Raw genomic sequence first — 27,853 nt, forward strand, 5'->3', positions numbered from 1 at the left:
AAGCAATATGATGGCCTGATGTAAGGCACAGAAGAACATGGAGCAGCCTCTGAGGGAGATGGAGAGCTTAAAGACCTGACTGAAACCTCCCCTGTTTAAGGGAAAGGATGAAGAGGATTGAAGGAAGACATGGCACACAAAGGTCAGGAAAAGGATGTTTCATTTCATCTGTTCTCTGGGGGGAGACACTAACAAGATCTTGTGAAGCATATTTCAAAGGTGGTGAAAATGCAGCTGGTAGTGCATGTTATGGACTCCATTAACCTGGAATTGCTGAGGTTTCCTAAGTGAGAAGGCTGGCAGAACTGAAGGAGGGAATTTTGTTATGGAGGAAGTCAGCTGGGTTGTGGGATTTCCTCTAGAAATGCTCCACAATACAGGCATAGGAACAGAGGAAACAGATGTTGGGATTGAGCCAGGCCTGAGGCTGGCACAGTGACGCCTGCAATGAGAGCAAAGGAAAAAAAGGTGGAGTGGCATTAGGATAATCAACAACTGCATTCTCAAGGGCATAAACTGTTAGTCTGAAAGTCAAGGGAAGATGGTGGGATAAAGGGAGAGAGAAGGAGCCAATGGGCTAGATGATGGTTGGCAATAATGCACTTGGCAACAGAGATGTAGTAACCCCTGTCATGACTGAATCAGTTGATCTGATCTTGTGAACAAGCTGATGTATAAGAAACTTGAGTACATGTTGAAAGATGATGATGTTTGATGAAGAAACTCAGATGGGTCTTCACATAGGCATTACAGTGACCAAACAGGGGTGTAGCAGTCTGCAAAGCAAATAAGATTAAAAGAAACTGAAATCCCAGAGACTAGCTAATGGCAAGACACTGGGCAGACACCCTGAGGAAAGCAAGACAGAGGTGAGAAAATGGAGTGTGGTGCTGTTGAAAGATTAAGAACAGGAATGGGGGAATTGGATGAGGAAGGGATAGAAAAGCTCCAACTTGCTCTTTTAACTACAGCATGATAAGGAGGAACACTTTTGCCGCAGGTTCTCCAGAAGAAACAAGGCAGCAGAGGACAGTACAATTCTCTTGCACCGCAAAATCTTCCTGCATTAGTGGCAGACTAGAAAGAGAAAACAGCTTTTCTGATCTTCTCCATCTTCTTACACTCCTCTGTCCATTTTTATCACTTTATTTATAAAGTGTAATATGTCTGAGGTGTACCTGAGAGCTCTATTTATGCACAATTTGGGACTTTCTAGGGACCCTGAGACCCTGGAACTTCTGCAGAAGAAACATGGTTAATTAAGAAGCTGCACTCCCACAAAATAAAGGATAGAAAGGTGAACCATTTATTGACCAAGCTGGGAAATTACTGCATTAGTTGCTGCACCTTGACATGTAACAGGAAGGTGGTGGGGCTGCAGCAGTGGTCACCAGTGCCACATTTGGCTATGTTAGATGGCTCAGCTGGCACTGTTGTGAGGACATCAGTGACATTCATGTTTGTTACTTCAGGCTCATGAGATCAGGCTTTGCACTCCCAGCAAAGAAACAACCCAGCTTTTCTGTAAATATTTAATTCTGTATTCTGCATTTTAAATGATTGTGTCTCTTAAAATTCAATAAACATATTAAATATGTGAACCTTTGTATATTATGCAAATATTTCAACATGGCATGCCATTTATCAGTGGCTTGTGCAATGGCTATTGCACCTACAGCTAAAGGCATTGTCAGACCAGACCTCCCGGATTACTCAGATACCACTGAACATGCCTTTATGTGTCAGGCCACTCTCTGTCAGATACCTATCAACCCCATTCTTTTCTATTCTCTAAGTGCACAACAAAACCAAAAACACAAAAAAACCCAACCCCACAAACCCAGTAGCTATAATTCCATGTCTTACCTCACATCACACAACTCATAGTATATGTTTCTGCTCTCATCCTTGATGTAAATGGCGACACTGGGCGATTCCAGCATTTTCATTGTCAGCTGCTGGGGGAAGGCACTTACAAAAAGGGCACGAATTGTGTCTGTGCTTGTGATTTCATTCGGCATCCTCAACTGCTTTGTTTCATCTCCATACTGAAGATATAATACACCTGCAAGCAAATGTTAATAAAAAATAAGACAGATACATATTCTTAAATGCACAGTAATGACCTGGTTTCAAAGTTTATTTGGAACACAGGCCAAGTCCATAATGAAAAGAGAAAAAACAATGCACACTCTTTAAAAAATAAATCACATATGTAATTTTCCTTTTCACCAGACTATTGGAATAGAGCACAGAACAATGATATGGTTCGGCCTTGATAAATGTGCTAGTCCCAGTACTGAGATGCCTCTTCGTGTACTTCAGTTAGATAAATCAGAAGTTTACCTTACGAATCCTAATGGAAAATCTCAAACATACCAAGTTTGCTCTGTATTGGAAGTTGTTGGTAAATCACGAGGTACTTTTAAAAAAAGTAGCATAGGAAAAAATTTATCCTTTTATAGCACCCAGCTTTCCTTCTACATAACTTCACACTTATCAATAAAACCAAGATTTTCATTTTAGCACAAGGAATTTTATATTCACAATTCAATTTTCTGGCATTATATAGCATAAAGCCTCAGGTGAAACTCCTGCCAGGAGTAAAACTGAGGTACCCCACAAAAAAACAAGAGCAATTTAGGAACCTTTCAGTTTCACAGCACTTAATAATCATGCTTAGTACTCAGGGAGAAACATAAGTAATCTTAGATGCTGAATTGCAAAAGATGGACATTCTTATTCACTCAAGACAGAACGCCTTTTTGATATAGCCATTTTCAGGGAATGGGAGGCTGTGATATGCTCAGTAATGGAAACATGAATAATACAGACCAGCCTATGCTGATTCCTGTACAACCAGCAGGAGCCTGTACTCCACTGGCCAGCACTGCATGAGTGTGGCTCCTGAGTATTTTGCTACAGCCCAGTCCCATGCCATCATGACCTCAAAGCCCTCCAAGGACTAAAGCACTCAGAAAGAGCCATCTCAATCAACAGGAGAAATCAGTCTGGACTTGATGGTGTTGATGAATTCTAACCACGTTGGGTCTGGCTCCTAAAGAAAACCAAGAGATCTTCTCAAGAGCATCTCCAGTGTGGGAAGGTTTCTTATGACCTGCACAGCAGGAAACAAGCTGCCATAGGACTGCAACTAAACAGAGCAATTTCCTGCGATGTACAGCACTAGGGAATAGAATCAGAAGCAAGTGTTCAGCTGAACTACTTTGGATGCAAGGAAATGGGGACTGGTAAGCCCAGTTGAATGCACTGTGCTGTTTCTGAGCCATGCCAGGTGTCTCTGTACAACACTGCATTGTCCCAGGAGGAAACACCTTTACTGTCTTGCAGTCTGTATGAGATGGAGCAAGTATAGCTTCCAAAGTGGTGTAAAAAGATGACAGATCACAGAATCACAGAATAGCTGAGGTTGAAAGGCACATCTGAAGGTCATCTGGTCCACCCCCACCCCACTCAAACAGGACAGCTACAGCACTTGCCATACAGGACCATGTCCAGATAGTTTTTGTATATCTTCTAGGACAGAGACTCTGCAGCCTTTTTGAGAAACTTGTGTCAGTGCTTGGTCAATCTCACAGTGAAGAACGGTTTCCTGATATTAGGGGGAATCTCATATGTTTCATTTGGTGATTATTGTCTTTGGCCTTCTCACTGAGCATGAATGAAGAGAGCCTGGCTGTTCTTTGCCTGCCTCCTTCAGGTTCTTTTGTACATTGATGATGTTGCTGCCTTTAAGCCTCCTCCTCTCCAGGCTGAACAGTCCCAACTCTCTCAACCTATCAGAGCAAAGAGGCTCCATCCAACCAAGTTAATAATCCTTGTGACCCTCTATTGGATTCTGTCCAGTCTTGGGAAGATTCTGTGCTGCCAGGCCTTTTCATCAACCAATAATTAACACAGGTGGGCTAAAGCCTGGCAGAGCATTTTACACAACCTGAATTCACCACAACAGCAGTTGCAGTGTAGATGCACTGCAATTCTGTTCTCCCATGACCATTATAATCAGGAGGATAGGGAACACAAGGCCCTCAGTGCAATTGCCATCAGTCATCAGCAAATCTCAGAAAATCACAAAATTTAGATGGCAAGTCAGTGAGTCACACTTGAAAGTCATCAGCAACAGGACACACAGTTTATGGTGCTGAGATACAAACACTGAGTGAAAGCAATGGTAAAAGGTGAGGTCCTAGAATACAAAGGCAATTAATAAAGAGAAGTCATTTCAAGCTGAGACCTCTCTCCCGTTATCTTAAATATTTTTTGTTCCTATGTTGTCCATAATTGCTATGAAGGAAGGCAGAAACAGTCAGATGTTCCTACAATCAGTGGATAGATAATTGTGCTTGCACTTATGGAAGGAAGATGTTAACTTTCCTGAATACTAAACATACTACTCAGTATTACCTAACTATTATTTAATATTAGGCTGCTTTTATAAAATAGAGCTGTTAACTTAATCTTCGTATTATTATCAAGAGCTGATACCTTCATTAATATTGCAATCAAACTCCATATAAATCCTACTACAAATTTCCATTTTCTTTTGTCTGGAAAAACTTTTTCAGTCTGAAATTAAACTAGTTTTCTTTCAAAGATTTAGAGGAGTTTTCCTATGAATTCCTTTTATTTCTAATGGCAATATTTAATGAGCTATTAAACTATTTTTCTCTTTTTATTATAATTTGAGACATCATTTATTTCTTTATGTTCTTCTAGGTAAAATTTTATTTTTAGTGCTTAAATATTCTATGCAGCTAAACACTTTTTAGGATTCAGAAACTAGTTACATTTGTAAAAAAAAATTAAACAAGTTAATGATTGCATTTATTTCACTTTTCCAATGTATGCAAAGACACACATTTTTGATGATAGCTTTCAGTTCTTATGAAAAACATAAGGAACCTTCTATGTTTTGCCATTTAAACTTTCTTGGATTTAGTGTCAAAAAAAAAAAAAAAGATTTTTTGGCTAGGAAGATAGGATTTGCATATCAGCTTTGCAGCTGGGTGTGACTCTCTTTTCTGGCCAGTTTCAAAGTTAGTACAAAATGCAGAAATGCTAGTTTTGCATTTCAAACCATTAAAACCACATTTCAAACCATTTTAAAACCATTAAAACTCAATATTGAGCTACTGAAACCATTAACACAGAATACATGGCAGAGTTGAAAAATCTTCCTTACACAAGTTGAAATCATTGCAGAACAGTCTTAATTCTGCCTGTGCTTCAATGCTCCCAAAAATACTGATCCAAAGCAAAAGTGCATTTGTCCTTGAGTCCTAAATTTTTCAAAGCAAATATGCATATTATATCTTAAAACAGACAGCTTAAACATACAACTTGGAGAAATGTTTTGACCCCAATCTCACTTGAGAGAGAAAATATATTTTCAAAGGTATAATAAATTCTTTTTTTCTTTATCCACCTTTAAATCACATGCCCTTAAAAAAAACCTATTGTATTTCCTCTTGAGTTGTCTGATCCGTATCATGATACAGCAAAGCTTTAGGGCATTTCCTGTTTGACACAACTAACTGCTGTACTTCTAAAAATCCTTTTTGAGCATGACAAAATAAAGAGACTCAAAATCCATTTGTTAAATCATTCACAATATTTTTTTTCCACACATTGCCCAGGTGAAATTCTGAACATTGATAATACCCACAGGTTCCACTTCATGCAAGCTGCTGGAGTTCTGAGGTGTTTTACCTTCCATGAAGAAATCACTCCCATGGAGATTAAAGCAAGAAGAAATAGAATTTAACTTAGGCATGGTTTCTGTTAAGGTACAGAACATATGTCAGCAAGGCTGCTGGAAAGACATTTAAACACAGGGGATGTTCCTGTCTCCATGTACCCTCAAGTCCCTCTTGTACTTACTTACACTTCTGTTACAATGGATTTACCTGAAACATGAAGATTGTGTCCATTTTTATATAACACAAATAAAAAAGGACTGTGAAATTTCCCACTACTCTAGGACAACATGTATGAAGATGACTGTGGATGAGGTAACAACACCATGTTAACGTCAGACGATGCTGTGGCTCCCACTTCCAAGAGCTCCTAGGTACTGCCAGCCCTGTGCTATCCTACAGCTACAACACAAACTATAATGTTAAGCCATCCCCTTTGCCATGTAGTATAACTTAGCTGCAGAAATACCTCTGGAATTTTTGATCATTTTTCACTCTACAAGCAACAGACCACAGACTTAAACACAGGCCACAGCAGAAAGCATTTACACCTAGGCCTTAGTAACTTAAGCTTTGTAACAAATTGCTTCACAACATTTCTGTCAAGAAAGAAGTATGCTTTATATAAATAAGGGAAATTAAACACCCAAAAGGCAAAAGAACATGTCCAAAGAAAGGTTTACAAGCATCAAACCCAGATCTGATGATGATCCTGTGAACTCACCACATGACTGCCCTTTCATTCCCTACATACAGAACTCTTTCAAAATACAGTGTTTTCTGCTGCTTCTATCAATGGTCAGTGGCAGAATGTGCAAAATATTTCATCATTTCTCTCAGGGGTGATCTATGTGAAACACAACACGGTGCAATGCAAGATGCAGAGTTAACCTGACTCGGGTGGCTGAGCCCATCAGCGCTGGGTTGGGGTGCCCAGCACAGCTTTCCTGTGCCTCCAGCCATCACAGCTCTGAGCTCAGGCACACTCACCACATTCACAAAAAGTCATTCAGCTCAAACAGTGCTGCTGGGCTGCGATGGTGAATCTCCCTTCCCTGAGCACACAGGGTCTAGGCTGGCTTTAGAGCAAGGAGCTGCATAACCACAACAGGGTTGGCACAGCAGCCACTGATCAGACCACAGCTCCTGAGTTACAACTGACAAAGGTTTACTCCTTATGGCAAGAGCTAATGTCATGCAGGTGTCACAAAACCGCCCAGCTCACATCTCTCAGCACCTCCATCACATGCAGGGTGCTGACCTAACCCTGAGTAAGCACCACGTTATCATTGTTAACAATGACTTCCATGCAGGGCAGCTTACATACTTAGGAGAACTTTAATCACAATTAGCTTTTGTTTAAAGAACAAAAATTATCTTCAGAAATTCATTATTTAAGAGAGGAAAGTTACATGCCTGATAAAACAAGAATAAGTAAACAAACAAGATTGTGTCCTCTTCTGTGACCTTTACAAGTATCCGTTCATTCTCTCAAACAATGGATTTTAAATGGAAAAATACGATTTCTCACATAATTCTCTTATAACAAAGAAGAAAAAACTGAGGCAGAAAGTTAAATAACTCTTCAGTGGTATGAAATAAAATACAGTTAGAACTTACATTTGGGTTCATGAGTTTCTTTTCTGTGAAGCTACAGCACTCCCTCTCTGTAGGCAAGATGTTTTGCAAATTTCTGCACTGAAGTTTCTTACTGGCATTTGGCAATACCTTAATCCAGCTAAAGAGAAGTATTAGCTGATGATAAAATCTGTATTTGGCTGGTGTAGGAAGCTTGGGCACTGGAGCATTTAAACCTTCCCACAGAACCAAAAACCACTGGCATGAACAAGGCAATCCTACTCTCTTCCAACACAGCTATTGTACGTATCTTCTGGAAATTCTGTGTCGAATCTGAAAATTTCCAGTAATAGTAATGCAGATTAGACTACAGCAATCAAAATCTGGATGCATTGGAAGCTCTGGACCTTCTTGAAATACGAAGTGCAAAGCAAGATATAACTAAAATGGGGAAAACGACATTAGATTAATTTCACTCTTTACCACTAGCCATCAGTTAACCATGTCTTTTTGAGAAGATAGGCAATCTTTGTCTTTTCATGCTGCTTTAGCTTGATCTTCTACCATTGAGTCACTGTCTGGACATTCCCTCATGCTGAAGTCAGCAGCAATGGTAACAAGCAAAAGTGAGAAAAAGCATCCTTGTTTCTTACTTACACTTAGTCATTACTTACACTTAATCATTACTTAAGACTTGCATGAGTTTTAAAGACTAAGGATAATATTTAAAGTTTCAATGATAACTGGTTTTGTTGGGGCCAGGTTTTTCCTCAAAAGTGCAGTTTTTAATATTTTAATTTCTTTTACTAAGATTTCAAGATACTTCCATTTTTCCTTTGCTTTTGGCAAAATTGTCATATATAAGATTGTAAGGATGGCACAGGCCCACATTGTTCTCTGTTCCCTATCCCTCCTTCCCCCCAGCTATCTAATAAACAGAGCAAATACATATCACCAAATTCTGCCAAAGTTATGCAGACAGAAGTTCATTACAGTAACAACTCTTGCAGCATGGAAGAAATTCCTCAATATTAAGTTCTTACTTTCCATACCCTCAAGACTTAACTCTCCTATTTCACCACAATTTCAACTAGTCTGAGGTCATTGCCATGATCCTTGTGGTATTTCTAGCCTGAAGCTCTCATATTAACTTCTGTTAGTACTCCCTCCTGAAAATCTGTAATCCACATTCAAAAAATGTTCTATAAATGTACTTAGCTGTCTTCAAGTATTAAGAGAATAAAAAAGTAGATATTTTAATGAATAAAAGCAATTACTTATTTTATTTATAATTTTTTGCACAATAGTCTAAAGAGATTTGTTCAAGGTATTATTGTTTGATAACAGTTTCAATAAAAACAGGAACTGTTTAATTTAGTCCAGTATTACATTTTACTGCTATTTCATTCTTCTCTGCTACTTACAGTGACTCGCTTAACAAACTTAATTTGTTACTTAATGAAAAAGACAGATGGAAAACTCAGTAGTCACATAGATTTCCTACCAAAATGTTATGAAAAATAAAGGTTTTTAACTGCCACAAAAATACCACCACTTTTCTACAAACAAATGCATTCAGCTGGCTAAAAAGAATAAGTAAAATCCAAAACGAAAATTGACAACTGTTTTACCTAAAGAAAACTCATGGTTTTCCCCATCTGATTCCTAATAAAAACTGTGACAAAGCCTATTGCCAAAAGGCAACTTGGTCTATATACCTGTATCAGCATGTTCATCTACTGTGAACAGTTACTTGTATCATCTAGAGATTCTGAGAACATTTCAGTTTAACCTAGTTCCCCAGGTGGAAATCAATGTTCTGGCAGGATGACCTTTGGACAATAATTGCATTCTGTTGCACAGAATGGCCCAACTGATTATCCAGGCGGCTTTTTCATACCCTGAACTGACAAAACAATGCCAGCAAACTTGGAAGAACACAAAACCCGTATGATACTGAATGAAAAAAGGCTTTAAAAAATACAACAAGATACATATACATACATATGTACCAGGGCTATTTTTCAGAGGGCCCCCGCAGGTTCTGCCATGCTGCATTTACTGCAGTTCACTTTCAGTTCATTTACTGAAATGTTCTCTCAGTTCACCAGTTTAGCATCCCCACACACAGGCATAGGACATGCCCATGCAGGCTCTGCTTTCATCCACCAGAAGCTGAGCCCCTGACCTCTGAGGAAGCCAGTAAGCCACTGCTGGCTCCCAGGCAAAGCCAAACTGACCAGTGCAGTTTTCCAAGGATGAGCCTGCCAAAGACTACTCAGATATGTGAAGTATTTAAGGCCACTGCAGTTGAGTACATTACATAGGGGCATTTTTGTTATAAACTTTTAAATGGGAAAAAGCAAAAAAGGCAAATTTCTTGGAATACTTGTTCTTCCTCTTGAATAAACATAAAGAGAGATCCTACCCAATTGTATTTTCTTTGTGTATAAATCAGCTGTATCAAACTCATTATTTAAGTAATAACTGTTTTCATAAACCCTGTTTTTTAGTACTAAATGAGGTACAATTGATGTGTTCAAGGGCAGAATGTGACCATTTTAATAATACATAGCCATGAAGCATTAAAGTAATGTAGGCCATGCATGCCTTTGTAATTTTGCTCCATTTACCAAATGGTCTGTATTTACAGCAGGAATTCTCTTCAATACTTCTGAAGTTATTTTATTTCTAGGAAGTTCACTACTGTAAGTAGCAAATTTAGGGGTTGAGCCATCAGCATTTAAGAGCACAGCTGGTTAGGGCCACCAAAAATTCACCTCTGTGAGCTTGACTTTGTGTGAAGTCCTCACAAGCTACTTGAGACAGGATCTTGGAACCAAGATCGTAGTTTGAATGATTAAGAATAATTCCAAGAGGTCATTTCCTAGACTCACTCCAATTTGTCATTATCTTTCATGCATTGGGGAACCAAAAGTGGACACAGTGCAACCTCACAAATGATGAGAAGAGGTGAATAATCACTTCCCTTGACCTGCTGGCTGTATTTTTCCAGTAGACAGCTATGCAGTTTTCCCTTGCTGCCAGGACATGCTGCTAACACACTGTCACCTTGCTGTCATACCCTAAGTCCTTTCTGCAAAGCAGCTCCCAAGCCAACCCGTCCTTGCCAGTATTGTTGCAGGGCTGCTCTGTCTCTGATGAAAGGCTGCATTTGCCTCTCTGGAGTTTCATCAAGTTCCAGCTAGTCCATTTCTCATGGGGTCCCAGTGAAGTGGCCATCAGACTATTCAGCACATCAAATCCTCTCTCAAACCTGGGTGTCAGACTTGACCCTACTGCTGGTTTGTTCCATCCCAACAACGAGGTTTCTGATGTCAAAACTCACTGGCCCCAGTGTGCAGCCCTGAGGAGCACAGCTAAAGCCCAGCTGCCAGCTACACATCCTGAAGGCCACCCCGACCTTCCCCATACAAGGAGGCAAAGAGAGATATGAAAGGCCTTGTTAAAGCCAAGATAAACAACACCCACTGCTCTGCCCTCATACCCACAGATGGTCTATTCATCACAGAACATAATTGGGAAAAGCAACGGTACAAGCACCTATCTCTTATGAAACAGCTGAGTAGTTAAAAAAAAATCCAGGAGGGCTCCCATCTTTAGAGTTGCTCAGACCATTGCCCCTATTGTCCCAAGAGAGCACCCTAATCAGTAGGCTATTAACAAGCTTCTGATGCAGTGATTATCCTCTTATCCTGCTTGAATTGGGTACTCCGTAGCCAGAAATGCATAAAAGAGATCTAGAACTAATACAAGAGACAGTTTTATGACCACAGAGATTACATTTTTTCCCTCAGGGAACAGAAACCTGAATTTAGGCCCAGCATAGTAACTATGCATCAGAATCACTACCTAAATATATAACCAGTATTGGGAGCAATGATTAAACCCAAGAGCTATCCTCATTCAGGGATGTGCTGTCAGCCCTGGCAGCAAATCCTAAATACAATGTGCTGAGGGACAGGCTATGCTTCTCTCCTTGGCCAAAGTATTAGGCTTCTTACAATGCCTGGAATTGCAATACACTTTTTTCCTTTGCATGCCCATGTCAAATAGAAGGCTCTGGTGTTTGTGTGACTTACTGTGTTAGAAGTAGACTTACAAATTTTATCTAACACAAAAATTAGGCCAAATTTATCCAAGTGATAGCACCTGTGCTAGATACACCCCATGGGACAACTCCATCTGGCCTCCTTCCTATCCTCTGAAGGAAGGAGACCTGCACAAGTTACTCCAGCTGCCAAATCTGTCTTCCAGCAGACACCAAATGCTGAAGGCTCAAACTGCTGCTGCTAAATCAGAATATGAAGTGATGGTAGAGCTGGATAAAGACATTACACATTTTGTGAGGGCAAGATTTGGGATAAAGAGAAAAGCTGCTGCCACCCTGACATAGCTTTATTCAGTTCATCCAGGTTGTACACTTATTACTCTACCTCTCCTACTATCTTCACCACTTTTCATTCTGATTTTATTCATGTTGCAAGATTCTAAAATAAGAGTATTTTGTCACTATGCCTTACCCAACACAGTGAGGCACTGTTTTTGCTCAAGGTCCTTTAGTATTAATGTAGTGCAAATAAATAATAAAGGTTGCATTCAAAAGTCATTTAACAGATAGAGCAGTGACAGACAGATTTACATAACTAATGGGTTTGTTTAGTACACTGTACGTCTTCTGCTCTGGTATCACTGCAATGAGCCCATTAGATCTATGCTGATACAACCTGCTGCAACAAAATTCAGCTCCAGTGTGACACAGCATCTAAAATATCCTGCATATCAGCTTTTTGGTGGCAGAGAGAATGTGTCTCTGTTGAGACACTATGTACTAAATCGTATCTTGCTCCTTGGAAGCATTTTTTCAGGTACACACAAGACAGTTGATTACAGGAAAAAAACCTCTTAAGTAAACAGCAATTGTGGGCACAAGTGCTAACCTGGGAAGTCACATATTTCACATACCTGCCTTTCACATATTCTGTAGAGACAAAAAGTGAAATGGAAAAAACTCTGATAGATCAGTATCATTGTTTAGCTTCTTCTTCTCTTTTGATACAAAACATGTCAGATAAGAGGTGTGTGGTTTTTCCTTTCCAAGTCCAAAACCTTTCACTATTCTAATCTGAAGAAATGGGAAAGAAAATAAAGTCTAGGAAAAGTGGAAGGAAGACTTGAGCTATTATAATTTCCTAGGGTCTGTGCTTCAATTTGTTAATTGGAACTAGTTGTTTCAGGCTGTTTTTCCTATAGACCTGTCAGTCCCTGTTAAGCTATCTGACCATGACAGCAAATATTTACATGATCTTTTTGCATGTTGGCTGCTTTGTATATACTATAAAAGGCAAGATAGACAAAATTCTTGAAGATGACTGAATACATTAAAGTTATACTCAGCCTTAACTTGAAATGCACTTCCCAGGGAGTTCCTCTCCCATGAATTAAACTGAAGCTCTTGCTGACTTCATTAGGCTTAAATCATGCCCTAAGGAATCAGAGAGGGCAGTGACACTACTAGCAAATCACAGGCTTCTCATATAAAGTCTGTGGTAATTCACATATCTTCTGTCTGATTTTACATGTCTATTTATTTTAATTTCTAGCTCATAAATAGTAAGTAACAATTAATTAGCTCAAATATATGTCTACCTTTAGCATTTATATTTTTCTTTGGGTGTCTTAAAGTATCTTGCCTCTACATGAATAGAGAGTTATTTCTACTGTCAGCTGAAAATCAATGATCTGTCCCTCTGAAAAGGTTTTGGTATGAGTGAAATTGTCACTGTGTCCCTTTCTTTTTTAACAGGCTTTGAGAAACATCTGCAAGAAATACTGCAAAAGATCGAGGCGTTATGATTATAATCAGTAATGGCATTTCCATATAAGGTGGCAGCAAACTAATTAATCAGACACTATAATCTGTGCCTGCCAAATCTTGGGTTTGGGGGCTAATAAATAATAATCATGACACTCCATGATTGCTTAAGACCCTCCCCATGCCAATCCTTAAACATTTGTATAATTTTACTCCTTTATGTAATCCCTCCAAATGCAAATCAAATGCAAATGTTGGCAGGCTCAGACATTTCTGAAGAGGACTTTCACATCACCCAACTTCAGGCAGGTTTACCAGCAGGAAGCCCAGTCATCCTCTGCTCCTCATCCATCTGGACTGGAGTGGCCAGGCACCCTGGCTAGGGAACCCAAAAAAGATGATTGCAACCCTTGAGCCATAAAGCTTCATCTTCCTTAGTCACTTCTCAAACTCAAATCTTTGTGCATTTATGGATATCTCCCCCTACCATATTGTTCCTTCATCCAACCCTGTGTGTACAGCCTGATCCTGCAGGAGCACCAACAGCTGTTGCTGCAATCGTGATCTCGCCCTGCCCCTCTGGGCTGTACCCATGGCATCGACTGCCCCGGTCCCTCCATCACCACACAGGATTCCAGTGCCTGCCCTTACAAAGGATGCTGCCTATTCTTTGGGCAGACATAGCACACCAGAGACCACAAGTGAACATACTTGTCAGCCTTCATTTCACTGAGCAGGGACAGCAGCGAGCTGCGCGCGGGCACAGGCGGCTGCTGGCGTAACCTTGCTGGATGCCTGTCAGGTTCTGCTTCCTCCAGGCAAATTGCAAGTGAAATTTGCTGAAAGCTTTTGAGCACTTTCCAGGTTTCAGCTGATTCTCACTGACAGTTTTGCTAGATAATTTTTTTCCCACAGTTATCTCACTGGAAAAACTCCCAGCTTTCAAATATGTATTTTAAAATACATTTAATTTTCTCTTGCACAGTGAATTCATTTATTTTAATATCTTGCTTTGTCTCCAGGCTGCACAATGATGAAGCAAGTGTTGATTTCTGGTTTTCTTAGCCAAGAAAGACCTTAATTTCAAAAGCTGGGGCTGAAATTTTAAATGGGCCCACAATAGCAATACTGTTTTCTAGGTCAGCTCCACATGAATACCATGTCCTGTTAGATTAGTCCTGACTGACAAACCCATGATAGTGAGGTAGCCAAAATGCATTTGTGTTATTCCTTCTCAGGCTCCATGTTAATTCAGACCACAATTTGAAAACAAACTGACTCAAATACAGCTAGTAAAATAGGAACCCACAGAACAATTAGAATTTCAAAAAGAAAGCATCAGTTTTCTAAAATGCATTGAAACATACAATGTAAAATTAATAAAAGTTTACAAAAGTTCATTATTCTCCTCACTGAAATTATGTTTGCTGAGGATCAAAACATAATTTTTATTTAAATTATATTAAATTTAAAAATTAATAGATATGTAAAGGGAGGTGATGATACACAGAGTATTTTAAATCATATGAATACAAGTATGTTCACAGCACTTTTAAAACTGAAGTTATAAACAGTTTTCTGGTTTTTAAAAATAAAAACTCCTTTTTTACAGTTGGAAATAAAAAGGACCACAGCGTGAAAAACATCTCAAAAGTAAAATTTCAGAACATTGTTGATGGTGTTGTTAGAACACAGTGACAGAAGAGATTGAAAAGGACATTATTATGAAAGAAATGCACATAACAGTAACAATAATAATAATAATATAAAACTGAACTCTTTTTGGAATACTTTTTATCTTTTTTTTAAAAAAACCTATTTGTTATTAATTGGTTCTTGGAACAACTTGAAAAAGATTGTGGGCAGATGACAATATATTACCTCCAATTTGGCTAGTATGATGATCCCTTAAGTCACACACATATCTGTGACCCCTCCTGCAATACAGAGAGAAATTAATTTCAAATCTAAAAACTCTCAACTGAAATGCTTCATATTACATTGGCTTCCCTCTTTTTGTTTACTTTTTTCTTTCTCCTGCATTTGGCCTGTCTCTGGCACATGATGGGACCTCATCTCTGGCATCATGATGGGGCCTTGTCTCTGGCACATGAAAGACAGGGTGTTTTGCAGGATGTGAAATCCTGACCATTAAGTAAAAGAGTGTATCTTCATGTGGCTATCTTCCATTAGGACCTGGACAACACATTTTAGTACATGTAAGAGATGCTAAAAAAGGGGTTTAAGAACGAACTACTTAACAGTGAACTCATGGTCCTCCCATCTTAGCAAAGATACTATTGAACTGCAAAATTTCATGGCAGCAATGATAATCAGATGTCCAGGATGGTTTCTGGATGAGCAACAAGTGGTTATAGCAGCACTTCTCAGCTGGAGAAGAGATGACCTGAGGGAAATGACAGGCCAAGGAAATCAAATATGGCCTGGGGAAGCAGATAGCAATCTGATGTTTGCTGTCACTTCCAACACAAGAACTAGGGGGTATAACCTAAAGCTGATAAACAAATACAAAACAGCAACAGGAAAGCAGTGGTTGGCAGTAAACCAACAGAAACTTGCTGCCAAAGTCACAGAGGCACTATGGAAGATGTGAAAAATTTACATGGGATTCATCAAAGGTGGTCTGAACAAATACCTGGAGGAGACATCTTTTGATGGTTACTGTACAGGCAGAAACCATAACCAGGAAATCCCTAAGCTGAAGATACCTCGAGGCTGAGAACATCTGGGGGAAGGATCACACATACACACATAGAGGACAGGAGGTTGATTCAGGACAGCCAGCACAGCTTCACCAAGGGCAAGTCCTGTCTGATGAAGCCAGTGGCCTTCTGTGGTGGGCTGCTACAGCAGTGGGCAAGGGAAGGGCTACAGATGCCCTTTATATGGACTTCTGTAAAAACCTTTGACATGGTTCCCACAACATCCTTCTCTCTAAATTAGAGAGAGATGGAATTGATGAGTGGACTGTTAGATGGATAATTAAGTGGTTGGATGGTTGCATCCAGAGGGTGGTGGACAATGGCTCAGAGTCCCAATGGACATCAGGGACAAGTGGTGTCCCTCAGGGTCTGTACTGGGACCAATGTTATTAAATATCTTCAAAAATTACATAGATGAAGGGATTGAGTGCACTCTCAGAAAATCTGCAGATGACACCCAGCCGTGTGGCAGCGTTGACATGCCTGAGGAGCGGGATGCCATTCAGAGGGACCTGGACAAGTTCAAGAAGTGAGCAAGTGGGAATCTCATGTGGTTTAACAAGACCAAGTGCAAGGTGCCCTGAGTCAGGGCAACCCCTGGCATCAGCACAGGCTGGGGATGGAGAGAGTGAGGGCAGCCCTGCCCAGAGGGTTTGGGGGTGCTGCTGGGTGAGAGGCTGGACATGATCCAGCCACGTGCACTCACAGCCCAGAAAGTCAAATGTGTCCTGGGCTGCATCAAAAGCAGCGTGGGCAGCTGGTCAAGGGAGGGGATTCTGCCCTTCTGCTCTCTTGAGACACCACCTGCAGTGCTGCACCCAGCTCTGGGGTCCCCAGCCCACACAGTGGGGCTGGACTGTGAGTTCCAAAGGCTCAACCATGTAACATCACACTGAAGCAAATACAGGTCTTACAGAAAATTCTGGGGTGAAGTAAGCCATACTGAGAATGCCCTAGCCAGCAGTGATTTATAGGCAATATAGTATAGTAAACATAAGAGTGCATGTATAATAAACATACATGTGCTCTTAAAAACACCTCAAAAGCAAAATCTTATCCAGATTGAACTATCACAAATATCTCCCCCAAAATCCCAACATATTAGTGGCCCAGCAGATTGTGGGAGTGCAGCCACTTTGTGAGCTGACATGGACAGGGATCAGCTCCTTGTTTCCAGCCCCACTGCTCTTCACTTTTCAGCTCTGGGAGAGTAAAGAACCTCTTCCAGCCCTGTTTTCTTCACACTTGTTGTGTTTGTCAGATATCATAATACTCTTGTCAGAAACTGTCCTAGATTATTGAGGGATGAGTAAACCACCACGACAAGCTTACAAGCACAGTACGATGAGTCCGACCTTCGATTTATGTCACTCTCTATATTGGGAGATGAGCCTACAGGAAAGCAGCATTTCAGTTTATTACCTATGAGCAAAACCTGCCTTCTTCAGCAATCCACACATGAGTTACGTGCCTTCCCACAACACTTTAACTGCCCTCTGGTGTCTTCCCTCAAAAGAACAGCCTTAGTCCTACCATCCATCAGCTGAGCAGAGTCACAGACAAAATTCACCATCATAAAAGGAGCTCTGTTTCACAGCTGGCCTGAATTCAAACCTGAGATATGGAAAGAATGCAGGAAGCAGAGCTGTCCACCTGTGCTGACACATCTCTCGTGTCACTGTGCAGACGGAAGGGCACTGCCCCAAAGTAAAGGGCATCCCCATCAACATATCCACTCAAATCCTCTGCCTGGAAAGCTACCACCACACAAATACAAACCTTTTCAGTAAGATGGATTTCTAAAGCAATATCTCTAGGTTTCTTTCAACTAAGCCTGGTTTTGAAGAGATGACAAAGTGACAAAGCCTCTGTCTCCTGTCTGAAAATGAGGGTACAATCTTGTATTAAGCTCATTGCCAAATACCGTGCAGGCTTGGCAGGAAGTGTTTGCAACAGTGGGTTTTAACCATTACTCAGCATTTCATGACAGGGCCTGCATCTCCCTCCTTGCATGTCTACTATGCTCCCATCCCACTTGCAGATCTTATGAAAATAATTCCACCATTCACCCAAGTTACTCAGTATCCCATCCCAAAAAGAGCAACCTGACACGAAAAATACACAGATGGAAAAAACAGACTAAGTACAGAATAGAGAAGGACTGAAGCAGGCTCTTACCCAGTGATCTTTCCTTCGTTTGGTTTGCTGACCGCACAACGGGAAGGCTTGCCCGCGTGCGGCTGCCCCTCGAAAAGGGGGTTGGAGAATCACCTTCAGACATGGCCTCTAAGGAGTCAGCAGATGCTTCAGAGAGGTGTTCTGTGTGGTCACCCAAATTGGACTGGGGGCTCTGAGATGGCTTCGGGCTTCTTGTCTGCAAAACAGAGTATTTCTTTATTAGTCTACCAAAACCAGAGTGTGGGAGGAAAAAAAATCAAAGAAAAGAAGGAAGGAGTCCAAACTTCTTCAAATACTGATATGCTGGAGGTCACTTCTGTGTAGATTATTTAGGAAAAGTATCCTTGGACATTCTGCTGCAATTTTTATGGTTGCATATCCACATTGCAAATTTGTTTCTAACAAGGCCCTGAGGATAAGACATGTGCTGAGGAGATGTACAGTAATGCCATTCTCCTTGTCCACACAAACACACACACATACTCCCCCTCTAATTTTATCAAGTCTGCTAAGAAAAATCCTCTGAAAAGCAATACTGTAATGGATTTATAAAGCTATCAATTTCTTCTGCTGTGCCATCTATGCAAGGTCCAGGTCATGCAGCAAAGCCAAAATAGCCATCCAACATTTCTAGTTGAAATCACAAACAATTACTTTATTTTTTGTTGCACCAGCATAAATTAGAGCTGTCTTCATTACCTGACCAAATTAACTATGACTTTTACTGGGAAATCATACTAGTAAATTGCTAAACACAGTTGCTGGGAAAAACCCCAACTCTTCCAGCAGGGGAGAGATATGGTTTCATTTATGCATTTCTACCAATTCTTCACTGTAGGATCTGCCTAATAAAAACACACTCAATAGGAAATAAAATGTCCTGAACATTTTTTGCAAACTATAAATGACATTATAAGCCCTTTCCACAAAAAGGGGTTGCTTTAAGAAGCATACTCAATACTGTGTAGTGAAACCTCCTCACAACCACATGTATTATTACTCTGGAAGAATAATTTCCTCGTCTTTCTCAATCAAACCATATCACAGCAAACGGGAACATACAAAGCAGAAATTCAAAGCAAAGCAAGCTTACTAGGTTCCAAAGCCGGTATGTAAATATGAACTTTATAGATGTCTATAATCAGCACCAGGCACAAGATGTCATTAAACTTACATGTTTTTCTCTCCCCTATCATTTAAGGTCAGATGCTATTATGTTAAAAATCCCCTGTATCAAAATCAGCTTCAACTCAAGGTTTGAAGATGCTGTCAAGATCCAAAGATTATGCTTCTTTCTGGAATGCTAAGCTAACTAATCTTGCTGACGTCTGTTTCTTTCAGTGGTTTGTCAAGTTAAATGAAGAGAGCTCATTTCAGCAATAGCATGCATCACATGATATTCCTTATGTGACTTTGAATGTATGAAGAACTTCAACTTTTATTACATTTTCATTATCTTGCTGTAGAGGGCTGTTCTTGCCAAGCTGTGCAGTTGCTCACAAATTACAATGATTACACATACCTCACAAGAAAGTAAGTCCTCCAGAACTTCTCACTTTCTAAATGCTAATATTAAAATAGTAGGTACTATCTGTCTTGCAATGAAATTGTTCAAGAGCATTGAATTTTATGCAGGACTTAAAGCTAACAACATTTGTTCTAAAGTATGCTTTGAAGTGCCTCTGACATGGTCAGCACAAGTCTGCAGGTTGTAAATACAGGGACTTGTGCCGGAAAAGTTACAGAGGTGACAAGTGACCTGCAAACACAGAAAAGAATCTGATAAGTCAGTACTTCTTCATTCAGCTTTCCAAAATGGCTTGTGAACCATCACTGATGAAGTATTTTGTTTACACAGGCGTATTACGGAAGTACTCCCAAGCCAAGACATTACTCTCTCTCTACAGAGACAAGCTCTGTAGCTCCTTGTGCTGATTAAAAACTTATCTGTATAAATCCATTAGCAGGGAACTAGAAGGCATATAGTTCTCCCTTTCAAGAAAACCATGACCAAAAGTAAAACAAGATTTAAAAAAAAAAAAAAGAAAAACAAAAAAGAAAAAAAGATGTAAAGCAACAAAATCAACTTGCAAAAGGTCCGTAGTTTCAGAGTTTGTTGTGAAGGAAATTCCTTCTGTTTCTTTAAAATATATATATACTGATCATATGAAAGTATGGATCAAGCTTATTTTGCTTTGCTTTTGCTTATTTTTTCTCTTCCATTTATAATAAAATAATCCCCAAATGTCATTTGAGGCATGCAGTTGCATGTATGTTGTTCATTGATAATATGAACAGATGCATATTTGAGCAGTAAGGGGACACTTCATTACCAAAGCCAACACACACAGATTTAGCTGAGCAGTTGCCCAGCGTGTCCTGTCAATGCACAGATGGAGACAATCTCAGTGACACTGTGTTTCTTTAGCTGTCCCTGGGGAAATGCTGTAGGACGTAAGACACAGCATCCCAGATCACCACAGATGACATGATATCATTACTGTAGCTGAATCTGTTGGGTCTAGCTAATTTTCCCAAGAGCAACCCTCACAGCATTTTACTTTGTATCAGTGGCTAGAAAGGTGTTGATAACACACCATTATTTCTGCTGCTGTTGAGCAGGGCATGCACAGATCAAGGCTCTCTCCAACATTCCCTCACTCACCCAGGAGGCTGTGGGTGGGCAAGATTTTGGCAGAGGAAATAGAAGGGCTGACCCAAACTGACCAAAGGAATATTCCATACCATTTGATGACTGTTCAGCAATAAAGGTTAAAAAAAAGGAGGAGGAAAGTGACCATTTGTTACTACATTTGTCCTATGGAGCAATTGGTACGTGTACTGAGCCTGAAAGCTCACTTCCTGGGAAGTGCCTGGACATCACCTGCTGATGGGGATTAGAGAATACTTTGTTTACTTTTGCTTCTGCGTGTGGCCTTTGCTTTTTCTTTACTAAACTGAATTTATCTGAACCCGTGACATTTTTCCATGTTATTTTCTCCCCTGCACTCCAGCAGAAGAGGTGGGATGGAGTGGATTGGTGGGTGGCTGGTGTTCAGCCAAGGTCAACCCATCACACTAAAAACCATCCTTTTTCGGCAGCCCTCATTTCTCATCATCAATACTGCAGCAATCCAGAGGCACCGCCTGGATTCTGCTCAGATACAAAGCCCAGTCTTCCTCTTAATCCACCAGCTCAAATCCATAGGAGTTCCACTCTGGTAAGTGGAGTGACACAAACATAAAGCCAATGCAAGCTATAAATGAGATCCACCAAATATACACATACAGTTCATGAAAGGCTCCAAGCTATTTGTCATGCTCAACTCCTGTAAACACTACATTCCAGGATTCTGAATTTTAAACAGATCCTAAAAAAAATTCCCAAACTCAGCAACAACAGTGGGTATTCAAGTAACTGAGCCATACAAGTGGGTATTTGATAGGAAAGCATTTTTATTATTGGCAATAAGCACTAGGATGGATGTTACTTAATAATCAAGTGGATTCCTAGGAATGACATCTTAGGAAAACCAACCCACACAGAGGCAAAGGAACCAGCAACATTTACAGAGCTGTAGCTACAAGTACTTGTAAAGATTTTTGAAGAAAGCAATGCAGAAACCTTCAGCATTATCTGACCTTGTAACAATTATTCAGGATGTTGATTCTAATATCAAATAAGAAAAATAAGACAAATGTCAAATAAACAATAAGTAATGCCATATTTTATTTTTTCCTCTGAATGTTCACCGATATTAAAATGCTTAAAATAATACCACAGCAAGTATAATTTTAAGGACTTTTCAGGAATTAGCACACAGTACAAGCTTTCACAAAATAAATGTTGACCCCAATAGTCAACGTTTCAGGACCCAACAGTACCCTATGAGAGTCATAGTCTAGACTGCTGCTTTGTGAGCCAGAACAGTGCTGTAGCAAAAACCCCTGAAATATCTAACAGAGAAGAAAACTCAAGATATGCCCACTAAGGAACAGCATTATCCAAAATTAAAATGTGTAAATAGATACTCCACAGAGGCAGACAAACCCAAGGAAATGAAGGCACATTCCAAGCCACCTCGGGGATAAATGGCAGAAAACAGAAGGAGGTTCAGAATGAGCCAGCAGGTCCCTCTCCCCGCTCTGCCAAGACCAGTTAGGTTACATTTCCTCAGTCAGCCATGGTCTTTCCCCCCAAGCCGTATGTTAAGAGGCACTCCCCAGCGTGTTTCTTTGTGCTACAGGGCTCATCTTTCAGCCAGCTGAGTAGAGCTGACCCTCCTTAAGGACTTCTCTGATAAAAGATGTTGCCTGTGCTAGTTCTGGGTTACAACATCATCAGAAAGGATAGGCCAAAATAAGGACGGACAATTCTGGTGCAAACTTACATGTAATTACTCAGTGCTTTTTGATAACTCTTTTACTTAGGATATACAATTTTAATATCTAGATACACTATAGGATATACTATACTATCTAGATCCTTGTAACCTTTTCAGGGTATGTATTGAAGTATCGCACATGGAACTAGCAATTACAGAAGATCCAGTATCTTTCAACCACTCCTGGGATTTGACAAAGAATTAAAACTGTAGTTAATCATGCCTCATGACTGACATCTACCTGCTACAGCTTGGCAAAAGAATACACTTTCAGTACATCTGCTTTAGTCCTTCCACTGACCCAGAAAAAAATAAAGGAAAAAAGTACGAGGCTTTTTAAATGCAGTAAAATTGCAAATAATTAGGAATGAAGTCTGAAAGTACCTGAATAATGAAAAGTGAAATTCTGCAGAGATGCCAATGCAATGGGCAGTCATGGAGTACCAGAGATTTTCATCAAGTTTTCTGCATGCCTCTGCTTCTGGTCCTCTGCTCAGATTTGTCCACACTAATCCTCTCATGCTTTTGTTCTAGCTGGTTTTATGTTTCTGCTCTTCATAGTGTTCTTCTATGCTCAACTTCATTTCCAATTATTTTTTATACTAATCTATATAACAGAAACCTTTTTTCTCTCTTTTCCTTTCTCCTGAAAATTTGCTTCACACATTTCTATAGACAAAACAGAACTCAAAAGAAAAATAAAAATTGTATAACCTGAAGAGAGTTTTAATTTAATCTCTTGATCAATTCCTACTTTTTATTTCTTGTCTCCTGGAACTTTCTTAACCCTTATCTTGACAGAAGCTTATCTATTCAGCAGAAGAATCTTATATATCTTGGATGTTGCTAGCACTCCTGGCAGTGTACAAATGGTAAACAAAGACACCAAAAAATAAAACCAAGGAAGTAAAATATATTTTTCCAATAATGTACTCTAAAGAACATAGCATAGGCACCTTCCCCACATTTAAGAGTCTTCTTGACATTTCACATAGAGAGGAAAAATTAGTAGAAAAATGGAAGCCTACTCTTCTTGACTTTCAAGTAAACTACTTGTCCTGTGCCACGTGCCAAAGATGGATATAGGATATGTCACAGACTGCAAATAGGCATATAAACAGGCTGTGTTTCATGTATGATGAATTTATTAACTCTAAAGTATTGACACAGCACACGAATTCTTACTATTGCAATGATAGTTCTTCATTGTATTTGTGTTAGATCCACATTATTGTTGTCTGAAAGATGGATCTGCTTTTTCCACAGACAGAGTCTTTGGGTTTCCACATTGATGCAACAACAGGGTTTTACTTGTCTGGACATGCTATTAGCAACACATTACTTTTGAAGAGAAAGCAAATACTACCCATACTATCTGTTTTTAAGCACTTTCCATATTTTTCCACAGCACTTTCTCAGAAAAGTTAAATGCTTATACATGTCTGTATAAACTGAAGTTCATATTACCTCTGCTCAACTGATGTATTTGGATATTCTGTCTCACCGGGGGAGTTGGGGGTAGGGAGATGACTCAGCAGCTGAATGCAACATTAAACCACCTCTCGTGACAAGCTCACTTCTGTGCTTTTGGTGCTTTTTCACCATTACAAGATGTTAAAATCTATGGTATCTTTCTTTGGGACGCTGTGAGCTGGAAATGGCACCACAGCAGGAGCGGGCACATACCAGCATCCTCCAGAGCTGAGGAGAGTGGAAGGGCAGCTGCCCACCTGCCCACCTGCAGATCCTGTAGGAGTTAGTTAAGCTCTTCCCTGATGCCTGCTCATAGAATAGCATATGTCTCCAGCTTTCATTTCTCTATTCTGAAGCCAAACTTTTCACTGTTTTCTGTTGAATCAATAAGAGTTACAAAGCCGGTTCTTTCTCACAAGCATCTCGGTTTGGTGGCAATATCGATTTCCATGGTATGAATGGCCAGAATTATTTCCTCTTTGATGAGGAGAAAGCCTGTGCCTGAGCCACGGCTGCCCACCACCCTAGCACTGAAGCAAGGTACCCCACTTGCCTGGAGCCTCCTTGGCTTGGAGGCATGTTCTGCGCTGGGTGCTGCCCGAGCTGCCCCTTCTCCACAGCACTGCCGGCCTCCTCCTGCCGCCGGCGGTCCCGAGGGAAGCCTGAGCTCGCCATACTCACCCAGGAGTGATGCCAGCAGAACACAGGGCACACAGCCCTCCCCTGGCCACCTGCCGGGCGGTCACTGAGCAAAGCAATGAACTCGGTGTACCGCGAACCTGAGGTACTGCCCCGGAGCAGATCTGCTCGTACTCTCAGAAAGGGAGGAAACAGACCCAGAAGAACTTTTCCAAGTAAGGTAAAAGAAAGCATTCCTCCTCCCTCCCATGGTGAATGAGGAGGGGAAGATAACTCAGCCATCAGCACCAGTAGTGCTCAGTCACAGCCACGCACTCCCCCGTCGCAGTGACAGGGTCAGGATGCTCCAACGAATGGCCATTTTACTCAATTTAGTGAATTTATTTTAGGGCAAAAATCCTCTCTGCTTATGACAGGATCTTTATCACCACTCTGTATTCACTGATACTGACCCCAGTTTCTTCCACCTAGAGAAAAAAAAGTATGTCTAATGATGTGACAGAGTTTATCTGCCATATTTTTAGGTTGTAATGATATTCAAATCATCCTAAAAATCTGCACGTTTTCCCACGAGACTTGCTAGCTCCTGTTGGTGGCCAGCTGCGTGCTCCCTGCTGTGGCAAGCTGCCAAAACTATTTTCTTTTAATCCTGAGTGCTCTGAATCACCGAGCAGAACATCCACAGGCTGCTCCCCTTGGCAAGACCATGGCCTGCTCTTCAGCTGGTTGATCCCCAGAGTTAGCAGAAAAAGTTTTTCATGAAATTCCGTTATAAATGACTAACACAAAACAACGTTTTCAAACTTAATTTTTTTTAACTGTAAGCACCTAGATAAATTGAAACCTGTTTTTCAGGAAAGCTGTGTGTTTATAGTAAAGATATTCATTAGGAGCAATAAAAGCTGTAGGTGCTCAGCACTTAAGCTGCCAGACCTCTTATTCAGATGTTTAATTGCAGGAACTTGCATTTGAAAATGCTGCCCTAAGGAACTCAACAACTCGTCTAAGAGCAGCTTAATTGGTCCAGACAAGTCCAGACTGAAATATGCAACATGCTGTGGCATCTCTTTGGAATACGTGTAATATCAGAAACCCCCAAGCCATCAGCATTAAAGTGTAAAAATATTTCACAGTATGTTTCTGTCCAAATCGAAGGTTTTCTTTTTCTACAAATGCCTGCCCGAGATTTGAGGGTAGAAGTTGAAGTAAAACAACAGAGAAAACTATTAGTCACACACTAATATAAAGCAAAAGTCCTACTTAATGAAAGAAATCATTACAATAAAATCATTTATCTCTGCTTTATTCTAATCCTTTGTCATGTGAGGAATGTATTCATACATGAGAGTCAAATTAAAAAAGCCACAGATCACCTCACTGTTTTTCCCTGCAAAGGCTTCTATGGGTCCATCAATTTTCCTCAGAGCAAAATTTCATCTTTCACAGTCTCTGTCATATTCTTGCACCACAGCTTCAGTTTATTATTACTTTGTTTAAATAAGTTATCCATAAATTCCAGCCTGGACATCAGCATTTGTCTTAATTAAAACCTTATGGCAATTTCAGTTGGAAGCTATTTTTCTTTTCCCTCCTGAAAAACTCTACTGTGAAGTATTCACAACCCAGCACGACCCTTTGTTCCATCCAGGAGATGGCTGCGTTTCATCAGCAGCGGGTGAGGTAACTCCTACCTACACAATCCCCAAAATCGCCATGAGAACTGTGAAGATTAAAAGGGATGATTTAAACAAAAACTGTCATTATGCTGATTAAAGGGGAAAGATCTTTACATGCTTAAAACCACATGCAAAAACTAAAGGGGGGGTGAAAGAATACATACCAGATGCCTAAATGTACCTAGGGGATAGTGAGTTCTGATTCAAGAAGATTATTTACCCATCCCTGTTCTCCCACACACGTCCCTGAGGAAAACAGGAGGGTCTGTTTCTGTGGTGTCTGTTTCCCAAAGCAAAGGAACACAATGCAGTGATCCTGGAAAAACCTGTTTTTCTGTGTTTCTACAAGCTGAGAAGGCGCTCTGCATTAACATGCTATTTTAAAAATACCCGAACAAAAGACCATCGACGTGGGGGCCGGTGAGTGGGAGCGAGGTCTGCGGGCAGGGTGTAGCTGCCAGCCCCCAGCAGGAGCAATGGCTCGGGAGAAGCAGCCTCTGGCAGCAGCACACCCACACCATGGACTTATTTTTAGCCTCTACTCGTGGAAGTAAACGTGTTGGAGCACTTACTAGAGCTTGTTGCTCTGGCACCTGGGAGAGTTAGGGGGCTGCCGCAGGAGAAAGGTTGTAGAAACTTCTGCTGCTCCTCTCTCCCAACTTGTCACCTTGCTATTCTGCTTTTTTCCCTCCCTCGAGGCCACCTTGGTGAGGGAGGGAGAAGCCTTACTGCTTGTATATCTACATATCTATACTGTGTGTATCTACAGGGCCTGTACACACTCACTGCCTCCCTGGGGGAAAAAGGCAGCTGTTGTAGACATCCCCTCTGTATGGCGTTACAAGCCATCTGGAAATGGAAGAGAAACTCAACAGGATGAAAGGTGAGATACAGGTGACTTCAGAGGTACACACTGTGTATATAAGGTAATTCTGCAACTTGCAGAACTAAGATTTTTTGCATGTCCAATACAAAAATATTTATTGCTCTGCCCACAGAGCTGTCCTTAGTTTTGCAGCAACACTTTTACCACCTAAGCCAGTCCCAGGTACGTATAAATCGAAATACTAAGCTGGAATTTGGATAGTGTTTAGGAATCACTTATCTAGGATCTCCCACTGAATTTTGGTGGATTTCAGAGCATGTAATACAAGAACTTCATGTCTATCATGCCATTAAGGAAAAGTCAGAATTAAAAAAAATTGTCAAAGGACGCACATGCATTGCACTCCCATATGCAATTAATCTATAGGCATAATACTTCATTGCTGTGAAATACAGAGAGACAAAGCATGCAGATTCATATTTATTTGAGAACTTTAGTTGTGAAGCGAGACACACAATTAAAGGGTAACAAACTCAATTCACAGCAGAGTGCAGAAAAAAGAAAGTGCAGTACTAACTCTCTGAGAGGATTCAATTTTCATCATGTACCTTTGAATGTCAAGTTCTGAATGAAGGGAGACCAACATGCACTGCAAAACCTGTGGATCAAAGAGAGAAAAGAAGGGGAGGGGGAGAGATAATTGTTAACAGGAAAAGAAAAAGGAGAACAATAGAAATTAAAAAAGAATAACTGATACATACTGAAAGTATACTGAATAAGGGAAGAGAGGAAGAGAAGAGAAGAGAAGAGAAGAGAAGAGAA

General features: G+C 40.4%; 1 protein-coding gene across 23 annotated transcripts in view; it reads right to left on the minus strand.

The window, feature by feature from the left end:
- The window catches only part of KIAA1217 (KIAA1217 ortholog), a 332,941-nt gene that overhangs the window by 76,685 nt on the left and 228,403 nt on the right, over positions 1-27,853 (minus strand). For 13 of the 23 annotated variants that reach the window (XR_001519306.3, XM_015617303.3, XM_033511505.1 and 10 more), the window contains 3 exons: positions 27,609-27,689; positions 18,033-18,228; positions 1,867-2,065 (listed from right to left, as the gene is read on the minus strand). Coding sequence is in view for 22 of the 23 variants with exons in the window: in XM_015617303.3 (XP_015472789.1) it covers positions 1,867-2,065; positions 18,033-18,228; positions 27,609-27,689 (476 nt within the window). In the remaining variant the exon portion in view is untranslated. The remainder of the gene's footprint in view (positions 1-1,866; positions 2,066-18,032; positions 18,229-27,608; positions 27,690-27,853) is intronic. The other 10 variants (XM_015617304.3, XM_015617299.3, XM_015617320.3 and 7 more) reach the window with 2 other exon arrangements.

Source organism: Parus major, chromosome 2 (genome assembly GCF_001522545.3).
Source record: "Parus major isolate Abel chromosome 2, Parus_major1.1, whole genome shotgun sequence".
Classification (NCBI taxonomy): Eukaryota; Metazoa; Chordata; class Aves; order Passeriformes; family Paridae; genus Parus; species Parus major.